The sequence below is a fragment of the Branchiostoma belcheri genome, unplaced genomic scaffold (genome assembly GCF_001625305.1).
Source record: "Branchiostoma belcheri isolate BF01 breed outbred unplaced genomic scaffold, Haploidv18h27 scaffold44, whole genome shotgun sequence".
NCBI classification, from domain to species: Eukaryota; Metazoa; Chordata; class Leptocardii; order Amphioxiformes; family Branchiostomatidae; genus Branchiostoma; species Branchiostoma belcheri.
Window position 1 is genome coordinate 1469025 of NW_017804065.1, and position 19214 is coordinate 1488238.

At 41.1% G+C, this 19214-nt stretch overlaps 1 protein-coding gene across 2 annotated transcripts in view; it reads right to left on the reverse strand.

Moving 5' to 3' along the window:
* Positions 1-19214, reverse strand: part of LOC109478506 (probable JmjC domain-containing histone demethylation protein 2C) — a 49445-nt gene that overhangs the window by 7790 nt on the left and 22441 nt on the right. The window contains exons 1-13 of one of the 2 annotated variants that reach the window (XM_019780089.1): positions 14048-14198; positions 13199-13235; positions 10808-10913; positions 8780-8880; positions 7736-7817; positions 6902-7159; positions 4577-6585; positions 2268-4250; positions 1854-2014; positions 1488-1725; positions 975-1134; positions 453-657; positions 203-303 (exon numbers count right to left, since the gene is read on the reverse strand). In XM_019780089.1, the coding sequence (XP_019635648.1) occupies positions 203-303; positions 453-657; positions 975-1134; positions 1488-1725; positions 1854-2014; positions 2268-4250; positions 4577-6585; positions 6902-7159; positions 7736-7805 (5185 nt within the window). In that variant the 5' untranslated portion in view covers positions 7806-7817; positions 8780-8880; positions 10808-10913; positions 13199-13235; positions 14048-14198. Of the gene's footprint in view, positions 1-202; positions 304-452; positions 658-974; positions 1135-1487; positions 1726-1853; positions 2015-2267; positions 4251-4576; positions 6586-6901; positions 7160-7735; positions 7818-8779; positions 8881-10807; positions 10914-13198; positions 13236-14047; positions 14199-19214 lie in introns of those variants that run through there. The other variant, XM_019780088.1, reaches the window with a different exon arrangement.

Here is a 19214-nt window from a genome sequence, read left to right on the forward strand (position 1 = left end):
CTAAACTATTTGTCATTAAAGGATGCTACAACAGGAAGATGTCTTCCATAATGAATATAGTGTAGAAAGAATTATTCTGCCAAGTCAGTAGCCAGAAATATTTCATCCAATTTTGTGTTGAGAGACAATGCATTTTTGGTTTGCAGAATTTTCATTCTCTATCTAACCTATGAAAAGTGAGTTTCAAAGCAGGAATGTTTACCTTTCCAGTGTGGAATCCAAAGGTCCATGTCACTCTTTCCACAGTCATCTGGGTCACAGAAACCTCCGACCATGAGGAACCCTTTCTGGCTGTATTTCAACCTGAGATAATCAAACAGATTAGCCTCAGTGAACAACTACTGACATCCTGAATTCAATTTCATAAAGGCATTGTGGACATTATGATCTACAATGCCTCAAAAATTGACACACATTCATACATTGTATCTACATACAAATAAGCCTCTAACCTTCTAAAAGCATAGAAGCGACAGAAGATGTTCATGCCCTTCTTTATCTTCTGTGCGGCAGACATGCGGCACTCCCGACACTTCATGAGTTTGGGGGTGACGTCAGAACAGGGTCCGTCCTGGGTGAAGGACAGTCCTAGCTTCATCAGCTTGCTCTTGCTGTACTTCTGATGGGCCTGAGACATGGTCAGGAGGCACGCTACCTCTGCAACATTCACAACAACATTCATATTACTCACACCATAAAACCTAAGATATTAGTCTTTACTGAAGAGGTTGTTTCCTTGTTTTCATCATATGAAGTTATCAGGGGAAATGCAGCTTTGGATTACATACAAGATCTGAATACATCACGTCAATGATAGAGATATTAAACAAATACTGTTGGCACACAACAACTGAAACAGCAATTTTTCCATATCTAAATATGTTCTTTATGTTACAAATCAAAAAGTTTGGTTCCTGGGCATTGTTGGTCACAATGTCAACATGTGAAGTTTAAGGTTTGGAAAATGCATTTACCTTGTTTCTTGTTATTGGCGGTGGTAACAGAGGCAGAAGTGGACTTCTCAGCTTTTCTGTTCTCCTCGGGAAGTTCTGCAGGTTCCTCTTTAATCTTCTTCTTCCTGCCCCGCTTCTTTTTCACAGGTTCTTCAGAGGTGCCCTCATCCTTTACATCAGACTGAAGAGACCCATTGAGGACATTAGAAACTGATAACCGTAATGTTACACAATGGCTTAACAAGGTACACACAATGGCTTAACAAGGTACTGTTCTCATATGCTTTTGGAAAACCTTTCAAACTTCTAAAATAGTTAGGGGAGAGCTCAAGCTGATTTGTCAAGTGCCCAGATTTGTATGGTATTTCTAAAGATGTAACTTGCGAGCACATATAAAAATTCTAAAATAAGCTAGAATTCGAAACGAAATGCAGTTTAAGTAAATAGGAATAGAACAAAATAGGATGCATGATAATATACTGATGAATGATTACAATGAAAGTCAGACCAAAAACATAAAGTGCAGTTTCTGACCTTTCTCTTCTTTATTTGCCCATTGGGTTTTTTCTTGGTACTTGTCTCCCCGTCCTCATCTCCATCCTCAAACCTGTTCCTACTGTCCTCCTTCCCTTTCCCTTGTTCCCACATCTTCTTGGCAGACTCAGCCTGCTGCTCGGGAGTGCAGCCACATGGTTTGGGCTTGTGGCAGCAGCGAGGATCCTGGCGGGACTTCTTACCAAAACATTTTCTGTCAGGACTTGAAGCCTGGCCCCTGCAGAAAAAGAAGGCACTTTTTTCAAAAATACTGAAAGGATGTTTCAAAATCTTTTGTGCAGTACCCTATCAAAATTTTAGCAGCGTACTTTAATTCAGAAACTATGCTTTGGAAAGCTTGCTAACCTGTGTTTCTTGAGGTAGCTGATACTAGCGTTCTTTTTCCTTAGCTTGTGCTTGTTCTTTTCTGCTGTGGGGTTTTCTCCATTGGTGGTTCCTGTATCTTCAGCACCATGTTCTTCTCTCAGTGTTTGAGCTTCTGCAGACATTTCCTGCTTCATTGCCATCTAACAAAAGTAATAAAATATCACAGCACTGTTAGGAATCTGTTTTCACAAAGTCATTTCTGAAAACAACTTTTCTCTTGCAAAATATGTAAACTTCTGCACACATATCACTCAAATTATATCATGAGGAATTCTAAATCATTTAAGTCGCCCAAGTGCACAAAACATCTTGCCAGTTTAACATGCTTGAATTATGTCACCAATATCATAGAAATGACTTTACAAGAAAACAACAACAAAGAAATCAACCCACATTTGATAAGTCTTGTTTCCTCCTGTTTTCCTGTAGGCTCCACTTCTCTACGTTCCCATTCTGCTGTTCAAAGTCCAAACTTCGTGTGATGGAATCACTTGGATTCAACTTCTTCCCAAGGACTCCTTTTACCGGTGATTCTGCCATATTGATGTAACACTGCCTGATGACTTCATTGATCCGACTGCACAGAGTCTGTGTTTTCTCACCACTGTTGGCAATATCTTTCCCTCTATCCCCATCTTCAGGCGAACGGGAGTTGTTGCTATCTTCTCCTGAATGTCTTTCAAGCCAGGCCTTTTTGATTTTATGGTGGCCAGACTTATTGGGTGACAAGTTGCTGTTGCTGGAGTCACTGTCGCTGCCACTTGTTCCATTTGGAATGTGTCCTTTTGGGGCTGCATTAACTCTTGACTCAAACTGCTGCATCTTTGCTATGATCCGCCTGCTGTGGTCCACAGTGCTTTGCGTTCTTATCATCTCTCCACTAGGAGACATGATGACAGAGGTTCCTTCAGGTCTCTCCAGTTTTACCTTGTCTGCCATCAGCATGGCTGATACACTGTGGCTACCTGCTGATTTGGAGGCAGCAGGAGGTGATGTTTGGGCAATAAAGGACTTGAATTGTTCTTCAAATGGGCTTCTTGCCTCGAAGGCATTCAGGTTCATGGGTTCATGAGATCCTGAACTGGCTGCTGGGAAGAGTTGAGATTTACCAACCCGAGCACGTTGCTTCTTTGTTGTTGGGTGGTTGGTGTGGGGGTTGTTCCTTTTCTTGGGTGATGAAGAGGAGTCTGAAGCCTTGGCTTCCCCAACTGGATTCTGCACAATAACAGAAGGCTGAGAGACAATCACACTAAGATGTGATATGGGATAGGAAGTACTTCCATAGCCCGTTCTTGGAATAGAAGTGGAGGAGGGCGCCTGATGATCTGTATTCTGTTGTGAAAAGGAGGATGAGGTGGGGGTACTACCGGGATGCGATGTAGACTGTGTTCCTCCAAGGGGCTGCATCATTGCATTGGACAGTTGATGGGCGGACGCTATATTAAGACCCAGGTCGTCGTTTGTTTGAATAGCGACAGTCATCTTCTGAGTTTTGGAAGAAGTGGCTGATGTGGAAACTGGTCTTGGGTTAGTGAGGGGTGGAGGACAGCCAAACGTACCTTTTCCTCCCTCCTCTTTGTGGCTAGCTGCCAAGGAGCTACTGTGTGACCATGGTCCATGTGAAACAAAGTGCTGGACAACTGGAGTGGAATGAGGGTCCCTGCTAGGAGGTGATCCACTCTTAACCACTGCTTGGGGTTTCTCCAGCTGGGCTGATCCAGACAAACGTTTCACTAATGGTGGTACAGGCGGCAATGGGGCCTGTTGTTCTAACTGTGGCCTCCTTGTAGAGACCTTGTCCTGTGCTGACGATTCTTCATCCTGGACCTCTGCTTTTTGCTCAGGACCAGTCCTGGTGTCCTGGGCTTGTGAGCCATGACTGGAAGTGCCGCCGGCAGCGGAGGAATGAATGACAGAGGACGTGATGGAAGGAGACATCCCCGTGCTGTGGGGGAAGGGCCTGTAGCCTGGTGGAAGCACTGGGTCGTAGTTAAACGCAGATTTAGTTGCTTTGAAAGCAGATGTGTGTTGAAAAGCACATGGTGTTGAGGATGACTCCAACTTGACCGAAGTACCTGAAGGTCTCCTTTCAAGTCTGTTCAGACTTTCTGCCCTCAAACTCAACCCTTCTGACCTTGCTGGAAACAGTGAAGATGAAGTTGTTGCTGTTGTGGATGACGGGTGCATGCCGTACAGTTTCCTGCTGGCATCGGCTACAGCTGATGCTGGCCGCGGCATGACCAGGCTGTCATGTTGCTGGCGTTGTTGTGGGGGGTTGGGTGCCCTGTCATGTTCTGGTCCTTTTGCTGTGGTTGGTTGTGGTCTTGCTGGCTGGCCGTGAAAGTTACCAGGTGGAGTGACACTAACACAGGATGGCTGAAAACATAAAGTGAAAGAAATCAATGGATTTGATCTTTTTATCACCTTGCAATCAGTCGTAATGGGACAAGCACTACAGGAAGTTTTCTGATCATGATCTTATCAAGGCAATTTGTTAGGCAACACTGATGGTCGGGTTCATGTACACGTTAACTCCTCAAAATTGAACATGTCCTGACAAGATCAAACAACACTGATAAATTCATGAATCAAATTATCTTGGAATTTAAAGATGCAAAATTGGGAAATCAATGGCCAGAAGATTCAATGTCTTGATGTCCTGAACGAAATAACCATATAATAAGTCACTGACAGAGGTTTACCTTTGATGGCTGTGGCCTAAGGGGGTCTGGGTATGGTTTGTGTAGGACTGCTGATGCAGAAGGACACCTCTGCTGCGTCTCGCGGATCAAACGCTCCCTTTCCCGCTCAAAGTCTGCCGGTGTTTGTCGGAGCCAGGGCTGCTGGGCGTAGGTGTGCTGCCATGCCATCTGCAGCTGGACTGGACTCAGGCCCTGCAGCTGGGGATGCTGGGCCAGCAGGGCCTGATGGGATATCCCCGGCAGACCCATCTGCTGTAGCTGCTGCTGCTGCTGTGCCATGATGGCCAGGTTCTTGGCTGCATAAGGGTGGTCCAGATGGATGCTGGGAATACCATTAGGGTTTCTGAGAAGGTGGTGAGCCAGGGTTGACGGGTTTGCCATCAGGTAGGCCTGATAGTACGGATGGGCCAGCATTGCTGCCAACTGCTGCTGCTGCTGCTGCTGCAGCCTTCCTATGTCTGTGTGGGAGGGGTTTGGAGTCACACTGGAATGTGGTGAATGCTGTAGGGAAGGGTGGGCATGTGCAGGTGATTGTGCATGGGGGTGAGCTGGAGATGGCACATGAGGGTTAGCTGGGGAGGGGACATGGGGATGGGCCGGTGAGGGGACATGGGGATGGGCTGGTGAGGGGACGTGTGGATGGGCCGGGGAGGGGACGTGGGGGTGAGCAGGGGAGGGGACATGTGGATGGGCAGGGGAAGGTACGTGTGGGTGGGCTGGAGACTGGACATGTGGGTGTGCTGGAGAGGGGACATGTGGATGACTAGATGAGGGTGGATGTGGGTGTGTGGAGGACGGCAAGTGGGAATGGGCTGCTGCTGACCCATGTGAAGTTGCCTGTGGACCATGCGGATGCGAGGTGGCAGACCCAGGGTGGGAGAACCCCCGTGACTGGTTGTGCACCAGGTGCTGGTGCTGTATGGAGCTGATGTGGGTCACCTCCACATCTTTTGACTTCTCCAAACTGGGGTCCCTCCACACACGCACCTCCTCATTCTTGTCTACCACAAGTGGACTTTTCTGAGAGTCCAGCTTTGTCTTCGGTATGACAGGATGGAACCCTCTCCTTTCCCCTTCTTCTTTAGTAGGATTTGCTGTAGTGACAGGGGGTGCCTTGTTGCTGCTGCTGTTAGTGGGCAGCATTATTTTCTGCCTGTTTGATACTGTGGGAACAGGAAACTCTTGACACATGGATTCAAGTGCCTGCTGTGCACTAGGAGTAGGAAGTCTTTCTTGCAGTAGTTTCTGTTCTTCTTGCCTTTTGCTAAACTCAGCTTGTAATTTCATCTCTTCCCAATTGGTGACGTCACCCCTATGTCTGCGATCCTCCCCTTTTATGGGCTCATCTTTCCTTGTTTGTTTTTCATGTAGTCTAAGGTCTTCAGCTTTTCGAGGCTCTCCTTGTATTCTAGGTTCATCAAACAGCCTTGTGTCTTCATTAATTTGCAGTCTCTTTTCAGCATAAGTCCTTGGCTGTTCATGTGTTTTGGTTCCTTCAGATATCTTGACAGTACTCTCAATGACTTCCTCCACCTCCTTCCTCTGACTTTTGTTCAATTTTCCCTCGGTAGGATTATTAACCCTAGGATTGCTCTCCTCAATGGCTGGCCCTTGATTTTTCACATCTTTCTGGACAGGAGATGTAGCCACCAAGTCTGTTTCTGAATTCATGCATTTGGCACTGTCAACTTCTACTTCTGTTTCACTTCCAGTGTTGCTCTCCACTTTTTCTGGTTCCTTTTTCTTCTTTGGAGGAGGCCTTGGTCTTGACTTTGTTCGACCTTTCTCACCAACAGATGCCTTGGGCTTCTGTCCTCTGTCAGTTACCTCAGGTTGGGCCTGAGATTGGTCCATGGTTCTGTCATCAGATATTGACTGAGATCGAGCCCGTTTCTGTGGAGAGTCCGGCTTCTTTTCCTCAGTGTCCATGCTTTCACTGGACTTGCGCTTCCGCATCTTGGTCATGGGATTTCGTTGTCTGCTGGAGGATTCTGCTGTCACTGTTTTTTCTGCATAAAATGGAAAATTAAAAGAAAGGAATGGTTATTCAGTGCTGAAGATGGGAAAAACGTGTGCTTGAATGTAGAGAGTTATATAGGCTTAACTATTCTACTAGATCTTCATCTTCTTCTAGATTGCATACCGTATAATATGCAAGCAGGATGCATTACCTATGATACAGGTACTGTAACTTAATGAAAAAGACTGTATGCCTCAAATACAAGAGCACAAAGCATGATTAGGTCAATAAGTATGGATAGAGAGGATAGGGAGTTATCAATGCTACCAAGAACTCACTTTAATTAGTGGCTTAATTACATGTACCTGTTTTCTCTTGCTTATCTAAGTCGAGATCAGGTGGAAGACTGCTGTCGGAGCCTTTCCGACGAGGCTTTCTGATTTTGCTGGGCTCGACCTGTCGTGTAGAGGGTGTGCTGACTACTGCGGATGGCTGACTACTGCGGGTCCGTGTGTAATGAGGGTTGCCAGAGTTCTGCGAGGCTGTTGATGTGGTAGTCTGGGTACAGGATCGTCGCCGAGGAGTTATACCTACATTTTCACCCTTCAGTAGGGATTCCAATACTGTAATAGAAAAGAAAGATCTTCTTCATAACTCTGATGACAGCAAAGGAACCTGTCATGCAGGTAGAAGTATGGAAACTGCAATCTTTCAAATCTAATTTAAGCCACACCAGTTCAATTTGTTGCTTCTCAAATCTTTTAAAAACAAAAACTGGAGCGACAGAGCAAAAGCATAAAGATGAGCCAGCAACTGAAGGTAGATTTTGAATATTATGCACCCAAGTTGCTAGACAAAGCAAATTGTAGTAGTTTCCTGCAGTACCACTTAATGCTACTAGATGTCACTCTTCTATGAAATACATTATCATATTTTATATGAAATTGTTTTATCACTCACCAACAACTGAACATTAAAATATTATGCACAGACAAAGCCTCAAGCCACCTTAAGTCTGTGGCATACATAAAACCACATAGTTCAGAAATCTATTCATCTTGTTGGACTGGTATGCTTGCTTGAGTTTTTTGACACCAGGTTAATATTTTCCAGACCGATGGTTACCGAAATGTTGGCTGAATAAAAGAATTGGTTGCGTAAAAAAAGAGTCTTTTTATACAACAATCACCATAGCTTACCATCATCCAGGAATGTCATCTGCACCAAAGCAGGGTCCACTTCATGTGTCTCCAGTACTGTGTCATTCATAACAGTCAACTCCTGCAAAGAACAGTACAAATCAGATATTTATGCTGCTACACCCAATTCACCCTTTGGGTATTTCATAAAAAAGAATACAAAGGAATCTCTGTACTATTGTAGATCTTAAAATATTCACAGCAATTTTATTTTTTCAGTTTTTGCCAAGCGCTCTCCGCTGTAGATTTAAGATGTCACAAATGAACATCTCCAACGAATTACTAGTGTACTACAGAAATGTTGTACACGTAACTGCAAATTTAACCAGCGGGAACCAAATTTCCCATTCTAAAGCTAAATTGATTCCCCATGAAAATAAATGAAATTACAGTACTAGATCCTACTTTATTTGGGTCACCTACTTAATTACCCAGGTATCACGTTTTAATCTTACCCTATAATCCTATAAGAGATGACACAGGGCTATACCATTTACAACATTCATTAGATTTACAATATAGTTTATAGGATTATATTGTACCACATTGACTGCTATCACAACCTGACACATGATCTTACTTTACTCCCTCCTACACCTCAAACAATAGCTCTCCTTTTGACTACTAAGAAGCTGGGCTAAAGACCAAAACATTGAACTACATTTTCAGACAAATACACTCCTAAGTTTCTGTGCCAAACTTGACTTGATGAGGGTCTTTTGTTGCCCAAGTCTTGGGTAAATACTCTGACAATCCAGAAATGCCAATGGAGCCACAGTTATTATTGTTGCTGTGGTCACAGTAGATGCAGCAATTCAGGCACAAGCAAATCAAGCTCTGTTAGGGATTCAAAGGCTGTGTTTGTTGGAGCTATTCAGACATGTTGAGACATTAAATGACACTTTACAAAGTTCAAACAGGTAAAAGATCTCAATCCTAACATATTTCAACAGAAACGAAGATTCATGGCCATACATACTCCGAATATAAGTTCATAAAATACTGTCTACCAAAGTGAGATCAAGAAAAGGATTGTTTACTTACCCTGCTTAAAGGATTGTGTGCGGATATGACTGCTGTGAACCACTGTGTGGCCGAGTCCAGCCGGTACACTTTCACTCTGTAGCCAGTCAGAGAATAGGGCGCTGGAATAGGGAAAAACAAAACAGGCATCAATACAAGTACAGTCAAAACTGACCAAGATGACTACTCAGGGGAACAAAAAAATCTGGTCAGGTGATAACTATACTATAGACAGGCAGGCTTCTTAGTGGTTGTGCCAATGAGTACAATTACCTAAGGGGTGACCAAAAAGGGTTCTGTAAAACTATGCAAAGCTGGTCAATTGTACAAGTTTGTGATTGTGTATCTCCAATGTATATAAACGTGTTATTACAGTATGTTTCAAGCTACCTACAGAAAAACTGTTAATTGGATATGCTGCCATGAAATGTGTTTCTCATTATACCCAATGGCACAGAAAAATCGGCATATTAGACCCAGCGACTGCATGACAGGATGCCATCATTACCTTACATACTGTACATGTACAACACTTACAGCTAAGGAGTAACAAGCACATGCTATTCCTTTTGTGTAGAAAATACCTACCTTGTTACTCAGCCTCGGGATATATCCAAGTGGATACCCACATCAGCCATAGGAGACACAATATGCTGACCTACTTCCAATCGACACAGGCATGCCAACATGTCTTGGCAGCCAAACAGACTGGTTTTATCTTGACATAAGCCAGTTGGTATTTTCCCCCAGCACAAGTAGTTACTTACGTTAGATGCAACATATGCTTCGATATAACCTACTGAACAAAATATACAGGGGCCAGTAAAAATGTAAAATTTAACGATTCTCAAGTATTCTCGGACAAGAAATGAACTTCTGAATGGATGCTACAGAACTCATTTTATAGAAAAATGAAATGACAACATAATGACACTTTTACAAAATTTTTAAAATAGCTGCATTATTTGTGGACTGGCATCAGAAAATCTTGTTTGGAACAATAAAGGTTTAAGTACTTTTACATGCCCTGAGAGAGATTTCCACCAGACAACAGTAAACTGTTGTGCGAGTATTGTTTTACACAGGTGCGACTATTCTTTACACACGTTTAGGACGTATGGTGGGGCACCTGTGGTGCAGGATTGCATGGCAGTGCATGCTGTGACCCAAAGTGACCTTTTATGACCTTCTGACATTTGACTCCTTATAGCTCTTCTATACAGTGTACCTGTATTTCATGTGTTCTATCTTTGTGTGGATCTGATGGGGGGGGGGGCTGCACATATCATTCTCACCTAGCCAGCCACCAGAATGCTAATACATGTACCATCCTTGTTTCTGCCATGGCTTTACCATGGCCTTCTCATAACGTTTTTATCTTGATAAGAAAAATCCATCTAACAAGTACATGTACAGTAAAAAATTTGTGTGGACTTAATTCCTTTTTAAAACTGTAACTACATTTAAGTACGCCAAAAAGCAGTTAGTCAAGCAACTGGATATGATTTTGAATATGATTTCAAAATCATATCCAGTTGCTTGAGTAACTGCTTTTTGGCGTATCGTATTACCTGGATGTCTAACCTTCATCGACGTACATTTAAGTATATACAAAGCAAATGTATTGAGAAGTAAACAATACAGGGAAAGCATCTGGACCCTATCAATATCATGCCCATGTTCTTTCATATCAGCAAAGGAAGGAAATTCCTTGACAACTTGTATCCTGCTAATGGGGAATTCTTGTCACTGTCACTAGGCAGGTAAAACAGCTGTCATTTGCAGCTATTAACCTCATCCATGATCGAAACAACTGGAGATGGAAAACTTCCGAAAAGAACCAGACACAAAAAATTTCCAAGAACTGGGAAGGGAGTAGTCTTGGCCAAGTTGCTTAATGCTTGCATCTATGGGACAAATTTTCAGGACTGAGGAAAAGTTGTCACTATGGCCAGGTGGTCACTTTGACGAGTATGACTGTATCATTCTGTTCCCCAAAAAAGTCTAAGGAAATGCACCTATGACAAAAGATGGTAGCTTGTATGTTACCTCTCAAAAGAATGTCCTGAACTTTCTGTTCCTTCACCCAATCCTTGATCTCTGCACGGACGTGTGGGTAGTCTTTTAACGCTGGCTGCAGACTGTCATCTTCCTCCTGCAGAAACACGACAAATACATACATTTAGGCTACAAGTTATATGAACTCATTACAGTAAATAGATTCTCTAATTATGCTGACCATAGACCTACTGACAAATGGCATTGAAAACATTACCTTTTTGGCCAAAGCAATAATGGGATATTTGTGACATTGCAAGGTTCAGAGGTGCTTCAATCATGTTTTACATAAGATCCCATGCCTGGAATCATCTTCTTAGACCTTTTTTCTTGAAGTTCACAGTGAGTGTTTTGCAAATTGGATTGAACCACAATTGTTCTTGATTTACAACTGAAAACTAAATGAATTTTTCAAAGATTTTCCAATACCACTGCAATAGATTTCATTCTTGAGAAAAACAACAAGCAATATACAAGGGATAAGAGTAATTTTGGGGTAGGAATAATTTTGTTAACTGTATACCATGCATATTTGCATATGGGCTAACCCTATATCAGGTGTTGTTACCATTCACCTTGGTATGCAAGGACCATGTTCCACCAAGAAAGCCAATTCAAGAAAGGTCAAAGTTCATCTCACTCTAGGTGCTTTTGGCTACAACAATCCCGAATGCCATCATGTCTTCATAATTATTGACAAAATCAGTAGTTTTGCAAAGAAACCGAAGACTGGTAAATTTTGTCTTCTCAAACTTAAGTAAGGGAAAGGACTCTCACTATATTCAGCTGCCAAATTCTATGTAATAACACTTTCAAAAATTTCTTTGTATGAAGAAATGTCAGGATGAACTTGGTACTTACAGTAAGTAATGCAATGAAAAGACAGCAGAAAGAATTGATCACATAAAAAGTGACTGCTGCTAAATATCAACCATCCCACAACAATATTCCACACAATACCTGACTTATTGTTTTGCTGGGAGAACAATGGCTTCAAAACCCTACATAATTGGGGATGAAAGCCCAGCTCTTTGTCTGTCCCCAGCAAATAACCCTGTGTCTGGCAGCAACTCTGGCAGGTAATCAATATCATCCCTGAACCAAGCAAGCCCTGACCTTGAGGCTCTCCAGGAGTCTCTCAGTCTCATGTTACCAGGAATAACATGCTGTAAACACTGCCACAGATCAGCTTTAAATATCGTTCTCTTGAGAGTCAACTAATACATGTACTTTGCTTTCACACTTCTTCACAAAGAGACCACACCTGAGGATTACATGTGGCAAAAACGATCTGTCCCACGTCAACCTACGCACGTCCCCTGCTGTAGGACAGTTTTTAGCGTGTTAGAAGGATTTACAAACGTGTGCCCCAGTCGATATATGTGTAAAAAGGGAACACTGTCTTCATACTGATCATCGTGCATCAGGAAAATGCCTCATGCAAATCAGGCTTGGCAACCCCCTTTCACAGCCTCTGCAGACATTGTGCTCTCCCAATTCCATCAGCCTTATCTTTTCTGGGCCACAGCACACAGCTGTCAGACTGGCAAGGTCATGCATTCACCCACCATTTGACAGGAAGCACCTCACCTACTAACTAAATATGCCCTGCTTCAGCACTTGTCAACTACAGTACCGGTTTAATAACTAAATTTTCTTATCTCTCCATGAAAAAATGGAGGTTGGAGGGTATATTTTCAGATGTGTGTATGTGGTTTGTCTCATTGTGTGTGTCATCAGGATAATTCAGGAATAGCTGGATGGATTGCTGTCATATTTGGCTTGTTGGTAGGATGTGACAAAAGCTGGAAATGATTAGATTTTGGGCCCCCAGGCGGCTTTCCCAGGTATTGCTACAGAACTCCCGGTTTTGACACCTTGTTTTTCAGACTTGCTATAATCATGTCTTTGGGTGGTAGATAAAAGGAACAACCAATTTTTGCAATGAAATTATGCAAAATAGGACTGTTACTATATTTTTGTTGGGCAAACTCCCATTCAATAATACATTAACAAGTATGTACATGTACATATAAACATGTCTTCTCTTTACATTGCATACTAACAAGCAACAAAACAATGTGAACAATCTTTACATAACTGATGCTACCATGGTAGTGGAGTATAAAGGTTCAACCTTTAAACACGTGTAGCTTCTCATAAGATCGAATATAATCTTGGTCCGTGAGAGTTCTTTCAGAAATTTTCCCTTATTGTGGTAACAATACAATATGTAAGGATAGACAACAAGACGCAGCCAACACATTACAACCACACATTTGATCTAATGGACATTTGCAGTCACAAAACTCTGCTAGAATAAAATCAATACTGAACTCTACCCCTTATTTACCATTCACACACAAATTAGGGCATGTTTACCTGATATGGTCTGGTCTCCTCATGCTGGACAAAGTCCCTGCAGAATAGTAAGGAGAAGAAAAGGACATTAGCCACATGCTCGTAGGTAGGTAAAACCATGTAACAACCATAGACTGTGATTGAGAACTGAATTACATGCTCCCATTCCACCGCACCTAATCAGTGATGCAGGGAAAATGGGGTCAATACATCAGAACTGAATTGCTCATTTGTTATACCCATTTACTTGGGAAATGACAATTATCCTTTGTGCAACATGAATAACTGCCAACTGTTACATGGAATCATATTCCCTAAAATTACAACTGGCACATTTTTTAAATCAATATTTTCATAATTATTCTGAGTACAATACAGCGCCACTACCACATACCCAACATAATCAGCAATATCTGTGTTTTTTAAAAACCTAATTCTTGTAGATATGTTACAGGAATTTCCACCATAGGCTTGTGTAATTCTTTCAAAATATCCACGCTGGAAATCAAGAAACCTGCATACAGGTATAAGTAAGATACTAGGTGTTATCTAGATCATGTTGATAGCATTCACATGTTCATGCAAATGTTGCTATACCTGCAACATGGTGGCCTAGATTTCCATAAACAACGTTCTGTAACAAATATGCAATCACACATGTTGTATAAGTATCAGACTCTTTTAAGAGACAACAAATCTTTCATAACACCATACAGGTTCAACCAGACATGTCTGATTCGTAGCAGCCTGGGGATATTATCATACAAAACACGTACACAGCTGCAACACACACATCTCCCACCCACACCCGCAAACCTACAGACAGCTCTGACAGCCATCTTACACTTCACTGCTGGAAAAACCATTTACCATGGACTGTTCTGACAATATCAGAGCAGTGGAAGGATTGGAGAAACTGCCGCTTTCCCGATGCAAGCAAGGGTTCCAGACGGAGACCATTTGCGCGGACTGCTGGTTTATGGCGCCACTCCTACCCTTCCGCCTGAGCTGGCAGCTGTAATCTTATCGCTCCTACAGCCTACTATGGCAACCCATAATTTATCATGGTGGGATGGCAAGGGTCAAGGAAACCTACATCCCAACAGGGCTCTGCTGGCATCTTGTTTATCCCAGACGGCAGCACAGGTGGAAGGAACCTGACAACATTCATCCACGTCTAGCCCGGAGAGAATCAACTCCTTGGACAAAATGACTCGAGCACGAGAGCTACACGTAATGTCTTAGTTTCAAGGTGATCCCAATATGCAGATATCTCCCGTGGCCCCATTTACTGACTTAATAAGTTACCTATTAACCAATGGGTACCACCCACCTGTAGGGCTGAGGAATTTTCCACTCATGCATATAATTAACAATTGTCAATGGTTTTAGAGGTAAAATGAATTAATCATAATTGTTGAAATCTATGATTGGTTGAATTTGTCAAATGTTTTGATTCATGCATGAAAGTAGGTGTAACCAGTAAATACTGTACAGACTTAACTGACAAAATACTTTTGGTAATCGAAAACAATTACGAAGTATTGATATGTGATCTAGCAAAATAAAAAATAAATGAAATGAAATTAAGTGCAATTTTGCTAAATAAAGGCAAATGGTACTTTGCTAAACCCAGATGAAAAGTAAACTGGTGGAACTACAAAATGTATACATACATTCACATTTAGGAGATACCAATTTGATTTGTTGGTTCTTGGGTTTTTTGCAGGTAATTGATTAAGTGTGCAGACAGAAAGAAAGAAACAAGAATTTGTAGATTTCAAACGTCCGGTATGTATGTATGGCTTGTGTTAATTCAATTGAAATAGATTATGCTAATTACAACAAAATTTACAAAAGGTGTAGACGTTTCCTGTTTCTCTACAGCCTACTCGGCTTCCAAGCAGCAGAAAGATGTAACACATTCACTAGCAACTCTGGCATTTTTAGCGAGAACAAAGGTACATTTTTCACAGGTCATGCAAACCCTTCATCATGAATGAGACGAGAACATCAATATTTGATTTTCAAGCTGGAGGGACTACAATGTTAGCATTGGACCAAATATGTTCTGCAGCAAGGCACTGACCCAGGACAGGAAAGTGTTCTGTCCTTGTTTTGTTCTGCCACCTGCTTGGATTTCTGCCTGCTCATGTTCAATATCGTTAACAAAAACCATACCACTCCAAGCATGAATTTTTTATTCCATTCCATTTCAAAATTTTCATTCTTTTAAAAGGTGAGTGTCAATTTGTTTGATTTCAACAAAAACCATAACTTCAGTCTATGAACATTACCTAAACACATTATCTTCCAGGGCACCATGGTTGAAAAATGTTGCAGTTGACAAGACTGTCTAGACAGTGTGGTTAAATATACATACATGCCATCAACAACAACATGTGTTGCAAATTCTGCATTTTAAGTTTAGAACTTAGAATTACAGTATAGCAGGATTTATTTCAATGAACAACACAGACAAATAAAACAGAGAAGTATTTAGAGTTTTCAGTATTTAGTGTTTTCCAGCTTTTCATCACAAAAAAGATAATTATGAATCCAAATACTAAATGGATGTTGCATGAAAATCACACAAATTGCACTCTTGCAACTAATATCCTCTGGCTCTGACAAAGCATGCACACAACATAATGAAAAACATAAACATACACATCTTCCAAACACCTATACCTCAACTTACTTTCCTGCCTACTTCCGACCTACCAGTATACTTATTCTTCCTTCCCCACACCTGATATGAAACAAATGAATCAAAATTTGAGGGAATTCTAAACCATAAATTACTCCACACTTTCATTATGTACGTTCCCTACTCCACATACTGACAAAATCCCCTCCGGGAGCTAATGAGGAGGACAGTCATCCAGCATTCATGTGATGTTATGATTTTACAGTAAAAGGAGTGCCCCCCTGGTCTTGTGACCAACCCACTTGAGCTTGGCTCCCGTCCAAGGTAATTCTTTGGGCTGGAATTGGAACAACAACTGATCAAGTCAGGCAGAATGACCCCATCTCACCTTGAGGCTGGAAAGAGTGATTTCATGGTTTACCAACTGCTGGCCCCTATTCTTGGGGGCCCTCAGCACACATGTTACTGGGTACATTACATGCTTACTTCTGTCAATAGGAGACTATGATGATTGAAAATGCCTGAAACATGGCCTCATAACAAGGTTGTCACCCTTCCAGAAGTGATTCCTGAAATTCTACGGTATTCTGCATTGAACAGTGTATAGTGTATATTGGCTTGATGAGGAAATATACATCTTTATAATATAAATACCATCCTCCCCCCATATCACTATATGCTACGTCTATCCCATTTTTCTGATACATACTGATATTACGGTAATACCTTTGTAATCCCTCCATCCCTTGAACTGTACACAGCTTATTACGCACTAGCAATTAAGTTCACACCTGCATGTTTCGTTTAATCTTCATATTCCACAGTGGTTTTAAATCCTGAATATTCATGTCCAATGTATTATTTCTATAATACAGAATTGTTTCAAATGCGAACATAATAAAAACACACTAAAAATGTAAAATACCCTTTCTCTTTTGGCTGTAAAATAAAAGCACCGTGAAAGTAAAAAAAAAAAGTCAAATACAGTATTGCACCAACTTCACGATGTAGATTTTTGAGATAATACAACCCTGAGCACTTTGTCTGCCACTGTTTCTCTGAGTCCAAATATTTAACAACTTAATTCAGTCATCTTAAAGCCTCAGCATAGTTCCTGTACAATATTATACTATTATACTATGTAAAACCAGGATAATAAAATGAGGTTGCTGCAATCGTTGTTAAGGCAAGCATAACCATTGCTAATATTGTACTGCTTGCATTAAGATTTCATACCATACATCAATCCTCCAAGCTAATTCCCCTGCATCCCAGACAAGGTTTTGCCTGTAACACAAGGACATCCAGGATATGCTGTCTTGGCAATCCTCCCAGAAAGACCTTAATTTAGTCTGAGGAAATTATCTTCATGCCATGAAATATGAACACATATGCTAGTCCCATTATCGATAAAAGTACAAGGCGTGATATATATTTCAATTTTCTTTTGTCAATTCAGCCCAGAGAAGGTTATTCATCCTTTTTGACATGAAGGCAGACTTCCATATAGCCAACACACAAATCAAACAGAAGACAAACAAGGGTTTGGACACTCATACCTCTGTGAGGTATCAAAACCTTTTGCAAATTTCTTGTTTTACCTGTCTCATACATCATGCACAAAAGGTTCCAATTAGAATTATCTATTATCATTAATGATGATCTTTTTTTCCATAATGGCATATGTTCTATGTGAGCCCCTTCCTTTGGCAGACTTCCACTTCACATATCATCAATTAGGCAAATGATATCTACATTTAAATAATCTATACATGATAATGCTCATCTTTAGGTAACATACACATGTGACAAGTATGAAATTTCCATCATCTAATGAGTGATTATGGCACTTTGCAAAAATGATTCAAACACCATTAACATGTATGCCTTACATTCCAAACAAATGTAGGCTGCATTTAATGAAGTCCTAGTAAAGAATTGACATCATTTTCACTCCTAGCTGCCCAGGACAGGATATAAACCAGGGTTGTCCAAAACAATACTTCCATACAGTGGGACCTACTGGCTGTGTTGAATTAATTTCAAATGAACTTCATGCACTTGATATTACATCATTCTTATCCCTCTGTTTGTACCCATGTGTATATCCCCCTGCTCTGGAATACTAAGTAAATCCTCACATGCCCCCTTGATGGATAGTATCTGGGAAATCTCTGGGAATAAGTTATCCATCTTCATTTCCTCATATGGGGCTGCTCTGTAGTTATTTCACCTCCATGATTTATAATATGTTATAATGCTAGGCAATGATTGAAGTCTCCTGATTACATAAAACCCTGACAACTGAAACTTAATTACCTTTTGCACAGCCTTTTGAAGAAAATATCACAAGTATGCTATGGCTGAGCTTTGCTACGAATAGAATTTGAATGCATATGTAACAGAATGCCAAATCATCTCATGCACATACTATGAGAAATAGAGACCCTCATATGATTGTGAGGGTCTGCATGGGGGAAATGATTGATTCTTTGGGGCTGGTTTGAGACAAATCTGCTTGTCAAAAATATAAACAAAGTACGCAACGAAAAAAATGCAGACAAATGCAGAGATCGTCCTCTGCTCATCTGGCTTGGTGTAACACTTGTGTTTTGTCATGTCATCTTGATGTCAACAGAGGACAGCAGGAGCTATCCATGTAAGATTTTTCCTGTGAAAATGACCCTCTACATGCCGTCCCACTCCCGCCAATAATGATGCTTAATTTCAATGCAATATATCCGACCTGGTCACCAATAAGAAGCAAATCTTGCGCTAAAGCACAGTGAGACGCTGCAACTCCGTGACATCAGGACAAACAATATGGCGCCCAGAAAATTGACATGTGTGCCTGCAAAGAGATGGGGTTTTGTGCGCGTGAAAAATTTGCGCGCGCGTGAAAAATTTGCGCGTGAAAATATGCAAATTAGCCGATTCCCAAGGGATTTAAAAACTTTTTGCTGTTTTGGACTTAAAAATATAGATGAAAAGTCATGAAATAGAATTGAGTATCATATTATCACATTCTAGAGTACATAGCCTTGTTTTGTAAACTTTTCAGTGACTTTTAGGTGATTTTCAAAGTTTAAGTTTTCACGCGCAAAAAAGTTTGAAATTTGCGCGTGAAAGAAACTGCTTCATAAAATGCCAAATCAAGCTTATAGAATGGAGAAAAGCCTGGAATTGTTAAATTTAACAATACAAAACCTTGTATTAGTAACTGTTCCATGTTTTTCTGGCAAATTCAAGTAATTTTTTTAATTTCAATGTTTCTTGGAAGATATGCAAATTAACCTATTCCCAAGGGACCTAAAAATTCAAACCGAAATTTCAGGTTGTAGATGGAAAATCATGTTACAGGGTAACATTTTTCTGCATTAGAATTTG